At 44.0% G+C, this 13383-nt stretch overlaps 1 protein-coding gene across 3 annotated transcripts in view; it reads left to right on the top strand.

Annotated features, from left to right (window-relative positions):
• The window catches only part of ZFHX3 (zinc finger homeobox 3), a 259323-nt gene extending 251041 nt beyond the window's left edge, over positions 1-8282 (top strand). For all 3 annotated transcript variants that reach the window (XM_088829948.1, XM_055412414.2, XM_055412413.2), the window contains one exon: positions 2363-8282. In XM_088829948.1, the coding sequence (XP_088686074.1) occupies positions 2363-4023 (1661 nt within the window). In that variant the 3' untranslated portion in view covers positions 4024-8282. The remainder of the gene's footprint in view (positions 1-2362) is intronic.
• Positions 8283-13383: the final 5101 nt, after the last annotated feature.

The following is a 13383-nucleotide window of genomic DNA, read 5'->3' as shown; positions in this document are numbered from 1 at the left end:
CTCCAGGCTCCCAGTGCTATGTACTGTACTCCTTCCACAGCACCCAATATGAGCCAGTCAGTCAACGGGTATATGCTTAGTGCTCCTCAGGTTCTGATCACTTACAGTGGACTCCAGGTAGGAAGATATGCTCTTAATCATTCAAGGCAGCCAGGCATGCCCCAGTTACCACCACCGACAACCACAGCTCCCAGGGGTACTGCATCTGGAATTAGGAAAGAAAGGAGTATGTCAGGCCCAATGGTAAGCTCTTTCCATGACCTTCCATTTCCTCCCCACACCCATCTACTGTGGAAAGCCAAGGTTCCAAGCATCACATGGCAGACGTGTCAGCCACAGTCCACACCGCGTCAGGAGTGGACTCGGCCACTCCAGGAGTGCGTGACTCAGCCTCAGGGGGGTGAAGTGGCTTGTTTGGTTCTGACCTTACAGATGAGAAAACCAAAACCACAGGATTATTGTGAGAACATACTGAGCTACTTTACTGAGTGAACACGCCTAGTGCAGAGCCTGGTAAATAGCAGAGGTTCAGTACATGTTCCTTAAAATTGAGTCTCTTTAGTCCTGTCAGTTCTTCTTTGGGAGCCTGATGCCATAGGGGACGGGGCAATCAGGAGGCATTTCTTCTCTACCCTGCTGAGCACCTGGCTCTGGCTGCAGCTCCAGCCTAAAACCTAGAGCAAGCCTGTTGCCTCGAAGTAGAGAGAGCCATGTCCCGAGTGTGGAATTCATTATCTGGTCTGTCCCTGCCTTATTTGTGCTACCTTAACTAACAAACCTTTTACTGGGTTTTTCTAGCAAGACACATCTTCTCCTCTGATTTTGCTCCCTTAACTATATTCAGGAAACTGACTTAATCTCAGCTGTCCCTTTCTGTCATTTTGAAAGCATCAGTTAATGATGTCATGTGATGCTGAGGGAAGCATCCTCCTCGCTGTCCTAAAGTTAATGCATGTTTACTCTCATGAAGACAGTGACTTGTTTGGAACCCCCCACCCTAACTTTCTTGCTGAAGGTGGTCCAGATGAAGAGAAGGGATGCCTAGTGTCTTGGATATGTCAGTGCTGTCCTCCACCACTTCGCTAGTCTACATGAACCAGCAGTAGCCTCCATCACCGTGGAACAGAAGAGTCAAACCAGGAGATGACTAAGAGTCAGGGAGGATGGCAATCTCTGGGCTCGGTGAAGGCTTTACAGGTGTGGTAGTTAGGCCTGAGTGTGACTGAGAATGCAGTTCTACCCTACATGGGCCTAGTGCCATGGCCTGCCACCCATAAGCAGTGGGGCCTAGGTTGTGATGTGTCAGGAACTGCTGGTGCCAGCACTCTGGGCTGTTCCATTTCTGACATTGTTTTTGCCTCTGTATCTGGTTTCCAAACCTTCCTGTCAACCAAACAGGGGCAGGAGAAGAAAATGCTCATTTTTCCATTGGACTCCAGAGTCCTACTCCTAGATGGTCATATTTTTCAACAGATTTGTTAAAGCAGGTCAGCTGAGTCAAAGCAGTGGCTCTGTTTACCCTGAATGGATTGTTTTCGTTTCTTCCCTTCCTCCTCCCCTCTCTGCCTCCTAACACATCCATTCAGCGGCAGCAGTGGAGGTCACAGAGGCACATGTGTAGAGCCTGCTGTGTTTATTCATGTGGTTTTGGTACCTGACTGGGTTTCTTACTTTTGTTCTCTTCTCCATACTGTACATACTGTATTACTTCTACAGGGCTTTTGATGAAGGCCATTGGTTCAGATGGGTCCCAGCTGGCAACAGCTAGTCTGAGGGCCTCCAGACTAATCGCCTTGGGCAGAGTGAATGGAAAGGCTTCCCTGGTGGCTCAGTCATAAACAATCTGCCTGCCAAAGCAGGAGACATGGGTTCGGTTCGATCCCTGGGTTGGGAAGATCCCCTGGAAAAGCAAATGACAACCCTCTCCAGTATTCTGGCCTGGGAAATCCCATGAACAAAGGAACTTGGTGGGCTACAGTCCATGGGGTTGCAAAGAATCGGACACAACTTAGTGACTAAGCAACAGAGCGAATGGTAGCTTGGAACATGGCAAAGAAAATATGACCAGTGGGATGGGTGTGGCATGTTGGGCAGGAAGGTGTTAGGAGTTGTTTAGCTGATAGGGACAGTATGGGAGCTGACCCAGGGTGGGGTTCATATTAAAATACAGGTTGTCCAACCCTGGGCCTGGTGAGAAAGCTCTGCTGAAAACGTTAAATCAACAGAGAGGATCCTTTAAGTTCAAGCTCTGAGCTCTTAGACCCTGTGCCAGTGACACAGATGAAACCTCCCGAGCAAAACATCCCAAGCTTCAGCCTCACCACCCAGACTGACATGTGACTTCTGTCTCCATTCCTTTCAGCTTTAACGTCTCCTAAACCGAACTTGATGGGTCTGCCCAGCACAACAGTTCCTTCCCCTGGCCTCCCCACATCTGGATTACCAAATAAACCGTCCTCAGCATCGCTGAGCTCCCCGACCCCAGCACAAGCCACCATGGCGATGGCCCCTCAGCCAGCCCCCCAACCCCAGCAGCAGCAGCCACAGGTGCAGCCACCGCCGCCAGCAGCCCAGCCACCACCTGCACCACAGCTCCCGCCGCAGCAGCAGCCGCAGCAGCGCAAGGACAAAGACGGTGAGAAGGTCAAGGAGAAGGAGAAGGCACACAAAGGGAAAGGGGAACCCCTGCCTGTCCCCAAGAAGGAGAAAGGAGAGGCCCCCACGGCGCCCGCAGCCACGCTCTCAGCTCCACTGCCCGCCATGGAGTATGCGGTGGACCCCGCACAGCTGCAGGCCCTGCAGGCGGCCTTGACTTCAGACCCAACGGCATTGCTCACGAGCCAGTTCCTCCCTTATTTTGTACCAGGCTTCTCTCCTTACTACGCCCCCCAGATCCCCGGCGCCCTGCAGAGCGGGTACCTGCAGCCGATGTATGGCATGGAAGGCCTGTTCCCCTACAGCCCTGCGCTGTCGCAGGCCCTGATGGGGCTGTCCCCGGGCTCCCTGCTGCAGCAGTACCAGCAATACCAGCAGAGTCTGCAGGAGGCCCTCCAGCAGCAGCAGCAACGGCAACTACAGCAGCAGCAGCAAAAAGTGCAGCAGCAGCCCAAAGCAAGCCAAACCCCAGTCCCCCCTGGGGCTGCTTCCCCAGACAAAGACCCTGCCAAAGAATCCCCCAAACCAGAAGAGCAGAAAAACGCACCCCGTGAGGTGTCCCCCCTCCTGCCGAAACCCCCCGAAGAGCCAGAAGCAGAAAGCAAAAGTGCGGACTCCCTCTACGACCCCTTCATTGTTCCAAAGGTGCAGTACAAGTTGGTCTGCCGCAAGTGCCAGGCGGGCTTCGGTGACGAGGAGGCGGCGAGGAGCCACCTGAAGTCCCTCTGCTTCTTCGGCCAGTCTGTGGTGAACCTGCAAGAGATGGTGCTTCACGTCCCCACGGGCGGCGGCGGCGGTGGCAGCGGCGGCGGCGGCGGTGGCGGCTCGTACCACTGCCTGGCGTGCGAGAGCGCGCTGTGTGGGGAGGAAGCTCTGAGTCAACATCTCGAGTCGGCCTTGCACAAACACAGAACAATCACGAGAGCAGCAAGAAACGCCAAAGAGCACCCTAGTTTATTACCTCACTCTGCCTGCTTCCCCGATCCTAGCACCGCATCTACCTCGCAGTCTGCCGCTCACTCAAACGACAGCCCCCCTCCCCCGTCGGCCGCCGCCCCCTCCTCGTCCTCGTCCTCCGCTTCCCCCCACGCCTCCAGGAAGTCTTGGCCGCAAGTGGTCTCCCGGGCTTCAGCCGCGAAGCCCCCTTCTTTTCCTCCTCTCTCCTCATCTTCAACGGTTACCTCAAGTTCATGCAGCACCTCAGGGGTTCAGCCCTCGATGCCAACAGACGACTATTCGGAGGAGTCTGACACGGATCTCAGCCAAAAGTCCGACGGACCGGCGAGCCCGGTGGAGGGTCCCAAAGACCCCAGCTGCCCCAAGGACAGTGGTCTGACCAGTGTAGGAACGGACACCTTCAGATTGTAAGCTTTGAAGATGAACAATACACACAAATGAATTTAAATAAAAATTAATAACAAACCAATTTCAAAAATAGACTAACTGCAATTCCAAAGCTTCTAACCAAAAAAAAAAAAAAAAAAAGGAAAAAAAAAGAAAAAGCGTGGGTTGTTTTCCCATATACCTATCTATGCCGGTGATTTTACATTGTTGTCTTTTCTTTTCTCTTTTAATATTAAAAAAAAAAAAAAAACCCTTAACCCTGTTACATTGTGTCCTTTTGAAGGTACTATTGGTCTGGGAAACAGAAGTCCACAGGGCCTCCCTATGTCTTTGGAGCTTAAACCCCTTGTATATTTGCCCCTTTCCAATAAACGCCCCATGTCGATAGCACAGAGGAGCCCGGCATGCACTGTATGGGAAAGCAGTCCACCTTGTTACAGTTTTAAAAAAATTTCTTGCTATCTTAGCATTCAGATACCAATGGCTTGCTAAAAGAAAAAAAGAAATGTAATGTCTTTTTATTCTCAGGTCAATCGCTCACACTTTGTTCTGTTTTCAGAATCATTGTTTTATATATATTATTTTTTGGTTTTTTTTTTTTTTTTTGGTTTGTTTTTATTTTCGTTCCAGAAAAGATTTTTTGTTTTGTTAATTTAAAAGCGGGCAGAAAGTATTTGAGAAAAACAATGTGAACTGCTTTAGCTTTCTGGGGATTTTAAGGATAGCTTTTCTGCTGAAGCCAATTTCAAGGGGAAAAGTTAAGCACTCCCACTTTCAGAGAAAAAAAAAAAAAAACCCACACAGAGTGTTGAGGACTTGTAGCTTAAAAAAAATAAGTTTTAAAAACTGACTTTCTGTATTTATGATAGATATGACCATTTTTGGTGTTGAGTAGATTGTTGCATTGGAAATGAACTGAAGCAGTATGGTAGATTTAAAAGGAAATTTAAAAAAACCCTTTTGTGTACATTTAGCTTTTTGTATGGTCCAGCTGACAGCTCCTCATTTGATGTTGTCTTGTTCATTCCTAGCAGATAGATTGCAATCCGTTGATTCGCCTAAGCTTTTCTCCCCTTTGTCCCTTAATTCCACTTTCTCTTTCCTCCTCCCACCCTATAATCTCCCATTTAAGGTAGCTGCCTTCATTTCTTAGAGGGTAGCTGCAGAATTATTTTATAAAACTAAAGAAAGAATTTCAAAGGGTTCTAGGGGTCATTAGGATCCTCACAGATTATTTTTGGTTGGGGAGTTGAAACTTTTTAAAGGCATATAATTCTAGTTATCTATGTCTGTTAGCCTTGTACATTTAGCTTTTTTATTTATCCTTCTTTTGGTTTTTCTTTTCACCCGATTTTCCCCATCCTTGTTTGGTAGATGCTTCAAATATTCTTTTCCTAAACTAAAGCATTCGTTTCGGTTTGTGTAATTGGGCTGTGTGCTTTTCTTTTCTAAAAAAGTTTTTGGTTAGGGGTTTGGTTTCTGTGTTTTTGTTTTGTTTTCTTTCCTCTCTCAGAAAAAGAAATTTCATGCTTTAAATAAAATCCAAAGACACACCCTTTCACTGCTGAGGCAGAAAAAAGGGAAAGGGTTCTTGTTACTTGAGAATTTGTTTCTGATTTAAACAAACAAGACTTAGTTTAATAAAAGAAAGAGTAAAACAAAAGATTCCCAGGTTGTTATGTGCTTCTTCTGCAAGCAGAGAGGCAACTGTTAATGAAATTCCATATACCAAAAGACACATTTTTCACTTCAAAGTTTTGTCCTTGTGTTAGGCAGTCTGAGCAGTGAGAGATCCAGAGCGCAGCCAACAAATAAGCAGATAGCACTTGTATGCACAGAGAGCAAAAAAGGAACCGTGTGTGAAGCACTTGTGTTTATGTTAATATCCATATTCCTGTAACACGCAACACAACGCCAACATACACCCTTTCTCATCTTACAAAAAAAAGCGGTCTGAACTTTGAAAGGAAAACTTTGTGCTGCTATAACGTAGATTTTGGAGTCAAATAGATGCTTTGCTGTTTCACTTTCATAGCCAAACATCAACCGAAAGAATCTCCCCTTACCCCGAAAGTTGAAGTCCTTCTCCCTTTCATTCTCTTCCTTATGTTTCAAAAGGGAACTTTGAAGACTGTGAATGCAGGTTCCATCTGGTCACCTTTTGGGCTTCTTTCCCCAGTGCGGAAGTCACTCATCGACTTTGCAAAAAGACTGGAGCATTCCAAGATCTGAAAATGGATTTCTTTTTTTCTTTTTCTTTTTTTAGCCGGGACTTTTTTATTTTTATGAATTTGTTTTTAGTTTAATGAAAGAGTAGATCCTGAACTGTTGTATATATTTCTAACTAGGCTGATTGATGCACAGTGCAAATTCCTTTTTTAATTTTTTAAGTAGAGATACTAAAGAATACCATCTAACTATTCATACCAGTATCCAGTTGTAGCATAAGGTGTCAAAAACAAGTACGCAAAATATTTGCTGTTTTAGCAAGCTGTTTCTTTTGACAAGAATTCTTGTATTCCTCCCTGTGTTTGAGATGAACATTTTTAAATTTTGAAGTTGTACAGTTTTGTTTTCCATTATTTTATCTTGTTTGTAACTCTATGAAATATATATATATTTTTTGCCATTTAACTGTTGTATGTTACTCTGTGTCTGTATCATATAGAAAAAAAATTGTTTTTGTTTTTGGTTCTCTATGTGATACCAATTAACAATTTAATACTAGCTTTACCTATCAAATTCTGCTAGGTCTTTTCTGAAAACTTTGTTTTTTAAAATGATAACTGCTTGGTAATAGTGCAATTTCTACCCCTTTTCCTCTCCCCTCAACTTTAAGTTCATTTCCTTGTAATTTTGCCATCTTCTCCCCAATGGCTTTTTTTTTTGAGCTACTATGCCATCCTCCCTCTGTGAGGCAGAGTGACTGTCAGTGTTTTGGTATGCCATGCCTCGACCTGTGGGTGTGTTTGGCAACAGCAAGGTGGTTGGGTAAAGTGGCTAAGCCTGCTTCCACCCACCAGTGTTCCCCAGAGGGGTTATGTGAGTTTTCAACCTGGAGTGGGTTGCATGCTTAATGCTTTCCTCTACAACTGTACCACCCACGTGTATGTTCATTCAAAAAGAAAGAATAATTCTTCTCAGCATTAACCCAGAAGTAGCAGAGCAGTCATTGATGGTGAAGCTTAGAGGCCAGACATGAGTTAGTTGATGTTTGTGGGCTGACATCCACCGTGGCTGTGACCAGAATCATTTACAAAGCATGAATCACTACAATGCTCAACTGTTTAGACTGGTCTCAGAGAATTTACTCCTGTAGGTAGCTGAATAGGATATCTCAACTCACTTTTAAATTAGTTCTTCGCCTCCATTAACACTTCACATTTTGGTTGGTTGGTTTTTTCCTGACTTTCCACAGTGTGGGTTGGTGCTGGGCACCGTTCAGTTACAGCACCAAATGCGCCCACAGAATGGGAGTTATTTCTTCCATCCTCCAAAAAGAAACTTAAGAAGGAAACACACACACACACGGAAAAGTTTAATAAATCTAGGAAGTTTTTTTTTTTAATTAAAAGCTATTTAAAGATATGAATGTGGCCAAAGTTTTACACAATTGAAAATAAAGTAAAACAGACGGCATGTGTTTAAACCTGAGTTTATCAGGCATGGCAGGAAGTTGCAGGAGAGAGAGGCAGTGACCCAAGCCAGTGCACTTGATGTTCATGGACATATATTTTTTTTAAATAATAAATTAAATTAAAACATTTTAAATAGAAGCATAAATTGAGTTGGTTGGTTGTTGGCGCTGAGATACTGCCCACTGTGAAACAAAGCTTTGACTAGTTTTTTTGTTTATTTACTTTCTTTGGCGGGGGGGGGGAGGGGGGCAAGTTTGGGTAGGAAAGAAAGCATACATGAACGTGACCCTGAGGTGAAGAGGTATATGAACAGCCTTTGCAATGTACAAAAAAACAAAAAACAAAACAAAAAAAAAACAAAAAAAAATAGAGCAAGTGAAACCAAAAATGATGTTCTTGGTGTTTTTCTATAATGTAGTCTTGTTAGCTTTTTTGTTACTGTAACAATGCTGATCTCGAACTGTACCAAAATACATGGAGACTAACAGAACCACATGGAACTTTCAAACTGAAAAAAATTTGTCACAAAAACTTTGTTGTCATAGTTAAGTTGATTGTAGATGGTAATTGAATATACTCCTTTGAAAATATTTCATCAAGTATGTTTCCTGCTCATTGTGATACATTAAAAAAATATGAGCAAAAGTTCTTGTCTCTGTCACCAGATTTTGTGTGTGTGAGAGAAGAGGTTGATGGTTGATCCTGAGGTTGAGCAAGGACACTTTCTCCAGGGTACACAAGCTCTTTGATATTTCTGAATGTCCTTGTCTCTCCTGGCACTTATGAAGGTGCAAGAAGTGTTGGTGATGGAGCTGACTAGCGTATTTCCTTGAGAAGGGTAAGCCTGACAGCTTGGATGATATTTGGCCGCAAAGAGTTCTAATAGCATTGATACTTTTAATTCACATGTTTATATACGAATTTTAGGTACCTGGGACAACAAGCAAGGAAGTTTTGCTGACAGCGAGGAAAGAGGTAAGATTAACTTCTCTGAAATAGGAATCAGAGCCACTGTTTACAATGCAAGGATACAAAAAGTGAGTTGAATTAAACGAATGATTGAATACATTTACCTTTCCTAGCAAAGGGCTATTAAACTGTATTAGAGCAGAATTTGAGATAAGAACAGTCTTCAAAACAGTAATAGCACCAGTAATTCCTATATACAAGAGGAAATTTGGTCCTCTTATCAAAAACCCTTCCAGCAGAAAAGGTGTGAAATTCATTAATAAGGAGTACATCCAAGATCGGATCCAAAGGCCCTTCCACTCATCTCTAACTTATAGCCAAAGCCCGTAAATAATTTACGCAACTGTAGCAGTGGGCCTGGATAGCACTGCGAGAGAGCTGTCTTCTTGCAAGGTCTGCAGCATCTGTCCTCAGCCAACAAAGGTTTTTTTTTTGCTACACCAGGAGTTGAACTATGAAACCTGCTTCTATTGGCTCAGACAGCCATTGCCTACCAAGTCTTTTTTCTTAGTTCCTACCACAGGCATTCAAGAAGCAGCAGTGACCCTATTAACTCAACATCGCGAAGAGTCCTACAGTGGGTACAGGCATCACTAGAAGCTGGTTCCCTCACTGGTAGCTGGAACCTCTGCGCCAAGCAGGTAGTGTCACTGTCCCTAAGGAAACACTGCTCTTTCTCCAGGCAGTGTACTTTCTCGTGGGTGTTCCTGCAGAGGCACATGGCTTCCATCTTAGTATGTGTTCTTGGCACACAGTTAGGTCACTGATCTTTCTTCTGACCCCACAGAAAGGTACATTCAGTTCAGTTCAGTCGCTCAGTCGTGTCCGACTCTCTGCAACCCCATGAATCACAGCACGCCAGGCCTCCCTGTCCATCACCAACTCCCAGAGTTCACTCAAACTCATGTCCACAGAGTCGGTGATGCCATCCAGCCATCTCATTCTCTGTTGTCCCCTTCTCCTCCCGCCCCCAACCTTTCCCAGCATCAGAGTCTTTTCCAGTGAGTCAACTCGTCGCATGAGGTAGCCAAAGTATTGCAGTTTCAGCTTCAGCATCAGTGCTTCCAATGAACACCCAGGATCAATCTCCCTTAGAATGGACTGGTTGGATCTCCTTGCAGTACAAGGGACTCTCAAGAGTCTTCTCCAACACCACAGTTCAAAAGCATCAATTCTTCGGCGATCAGCTTTCTTCACAGTCGAACTCTCACATCCATACATGACCACGGGAAAAACCATAGCCTTGACTAGACGGACCTTGGTTGGCAAAGTAATGTCTCTGCTTTTTATTATGCTATCTAGGTTGGTCATAACTTTCCTTCCAAGGAGTAAGCGTCTTTTAATTTCATGGCTGCAATCAGCATCTGCAGTGATTTTGGAGCCCAAAAAAATAAAGTCTGACACTGTTTCCACTGTTTTTCCATCTATTTCCCATGAAGTGATGGGACCAGATGCCATGATCTTTGTTTTCTGAATGTTGAGCTTCAAGCCAACCTTTTCACTCTCCTCTTTCACTTTCATCAAGAGGCTTTTGAGTTCCTCTTCACTTTCTGCCATCAGGGTGGTGTCATCTGCATATCTGAGGTTATTGATATTTCTACCGGCAATCTTGATTCCAGCTTGTGCTTCTTCCCGCCCAGAGTTCCTCATGATGTACTCTGCATAGAAGTTAAATAAGCAGGGTGACAATATACAGCCTTGACGTACTCCTTTTCCTATTTGGAACCAGTCTGTTGTTCCATGTACAGTTCTGACTGTTGCTTCCTGACCTGCACACAGGTTTCTCAAGAGGCAGGTCAGGTGGTCTGGGATTCCCATCTCTTTCAGAATGTTCCACAGTTTATTGTAATCCACACAGTCAAAGGCTTTGGCATAGTCAATGAAGCAGAAATAGATGGTTTTCTGGAACTCTCTCGCTTTCTCCATGATCCAGCAGATGTTTGCAATTTGATCTCTGGTGTCTCTGCCTTTTCTAAAACCTGCTTGAACATCTGGAAGTTCATGGTTCACATATTGCTGAAGCCTGGCTTGGAGAATTTTGAGCATGACTTTACTAGCATGTAAGATGAGTGCAATTGTGCGGTAGTTTGAGCATTCTTTAGCATTCCCTTTCTTTGGGATTGGAATGAAGACTGATCTTTTCCAGTCCTGTGGCCACTGCTGAGTTTTCCTAATTTGCTGGCATATTGAGTGCAGCACTTTCACAGCATCATCTTTCAAGATTTGAAACAGCTCAACTGGAATTCCATCACCTCCACTAGCTTTGTTTGTAGTGATGCTTTCTAAGGCCCACTTGACTTCACATTCCAAGATGTCTGGCTCTAGGTCAGTGATCACGTTATCATGACTATCTTGGTCGCGAAGATCTTTTTTGTACAGTTCTTCTGTGTATTCTTGCCACCTCTTCTTAATATCTTCTGCTTCTGTTAGGTCCATACCATTTCTGTCCTTTATCGAGCCCATCTTTGCATGAAATGTTCCCTTGGAATCTCTAATTTTCTTGAAGAGATCTCTTGTTTTTCCTATTCTGTTGTTTTCCTCTATTTCTTTGCATTGATCGCTGAGGAAGGCTTCCTTATCTCTCCTTGCTATTCTTTGGAACTCTGCATTCAGATGCTTATATCTTTCCTTTTCTCCTTTGCTTTTCGCGTCTCTTCTTTTCACAGCTATTTGTAAGGCCTCCTCAGACAGCCATTCTGCTTTTTTGCATTTCTTTTCCATGGGGATGGTCTTGGTCCCTGTCTCCTGTACAATGTCACAAACCTCCGTCCAGAGTTCATCAGGCACTCTATCAGATCTAGTCCCTTAAATCTATTTCTCACTTCCACTGTATAATCATAAGGGATTTGATTTAGGTCATATCTGAATGGTCTAGTGGTTTTCCCTACTTTCTTCAATTTCAGTCTGAATTTGGCAATAAGGAATTCATGATCTGAGCCACAGTCAGCTCCTGGTCTTGTTTTTGCTAACTGTACACAGCTTCTTCATCTTTGGCTGCAAAGAATATAATCAATCTGATTTCGGTGTTGACCATCTGGTGATGTCCATGTGTAGAGTCTTCTCTTGTGTTGTTGGAAGAGGGTGTTTGCTATGACCAGTGCGTTCTCTTGACAAAACTCTATTAGCCTTTGCCCTGCTTCATTCCATGCTCCAAGGCCAAATTTGCCTGTTACTCCAGGTGTTTCTTGACTTCCTACTTTTGCATTCCAGTCCCCTATAATGAAAAGGACATCTTTTTTGGGTGTTAGTTCTAAAAGGTCTTGTAGGTCTTCATAGAACCGTTCAACTTCGGCTTCTTCAGCATTACTGGTTGGAGCATAGACTTGGATTACTGTAATACTGAATGGTTTGCCTTGGAAACGAACAGAAATCATTCTGTCATTTTTAAGATTGCATCCAAGTACTGCATTTCGGACTCTTTTGTTGACCATGATGGCTACTCCATTTCAGCATGATAAAAACTGTTCAAACCCAAAGCCACGTCTGCCTTCCTAGGCTATAATTATTTTAAGATCTGGCAGGATCACACTGAAATGTTTTAAACGGAACCTGCTTCGCAGTGAGGTTTTTGCTGCTTCAGCTCTTTGCAGGAAGGTGACTACAATTCAAATTCTCCTTAAGATACATTTTTAATAAGAAAATAAGACAAAACCTTGGTGTTTGTTGGGGCCTTTGTATCAGACAAAACCTCTAAGCACCTAAATTACATTGAAAGATGGCTGGGTAAGGAGGGACTCCTCCTGTTACTAGAAAACTTTTACACAAAAGGGAAAAGAGGTCTTCCAATCTGGCTTCAGTATCATGCTCATGTGGATATTAATCTACTTGGAATTAACAGTTTTCCCCCTGGAAAATGTGAAATGGCAACATCTTAGAATGGCTGATATGTGTTAGTCGGGTAGCTGTTTCTAATTTTGCTTTAAAGAAATGTCTGTAGTGCCTAGCTCCTGTTATAGACTAATGACCTTACAAATCTCACTTTTAACAAGTTTAGACTTTAAGTTACAAGAGCACAAGCAGTTTAAGAGTTGAGCTGAAGGTTGAAAAGTTTGCACCTGCTGCTCTGCTCTGTAGCCTTAATTAGAGGACAGACATGCCCACTCAGTCTCTGTATATTATTGCTGGGTATGGACCAGCAAGGCTCTAGCAAACTTGCAAAATTAGTGCTCTCAGGGCCATTAAAGTAGCCAAAGCTTTTCAGAGGAAAGATGGCGGGTATCTTCCTTCTTTTTTTTTTTTCAGAGAGAGGCATATGTTTTTTAAATGTCTTAGCCAATTACCGTAGATTCCTCTCAAGCTATCTTCTGGAGTTTTTAAATTCCAGATACAAAAAAATTGTTCTTTATGACTGCTCCATTTCTTATCTATATGGAACAAAGAGGCTGTTTAATCCAGTTTCAGTTCAGTTCAGTTCAGTCGCTCAGTCATGTCCGACTCTCTGCAACCCCATGAATCACAGCACGCCAGGCCTCCCTGTCCATCACCAACTCCCAGAGTTCACTCAAACTCATGTCCATCGAGTCGGTGATGCCATCCAGCCATCTCATTCTCTGTTGTCCCCGTCTCCTCCTACCCCCAATCCCTCCTAGCATCAGAGTCTTTTCCAGTGAGTCAACTCGTCGCATGAGGTGGCCAAAGTATTAGAGTTTCAGCTTTAGCATAAGTCCTTCCAATGAACACCCAGGATTGATCTCCTTTAGAATGGACTGGTTGGATTTCCTTGCAGTCCAAGGGACTCTCAAGAGTCTTCTCCAGCACCACAGTTCAAAAGCATCAA

This window comes from Moschus berezovskii, chromosome 22, assembly GCF_049115385.1.
Source record: "Moschus berezovskii isolate FMDL1 chromosome 22, NW_MosBer_1.0, whole genome shotgun sequence".
NCBI classification, from domain to species: Eukaryota; Metazoa; Chordata; class Mammalia; order Artiodactyla; family Moschidae; genus Moschus; species Moschus berezovskii.
This window is presented reverse-complemented; position numbering and strand designations above follow the sequence as displayed.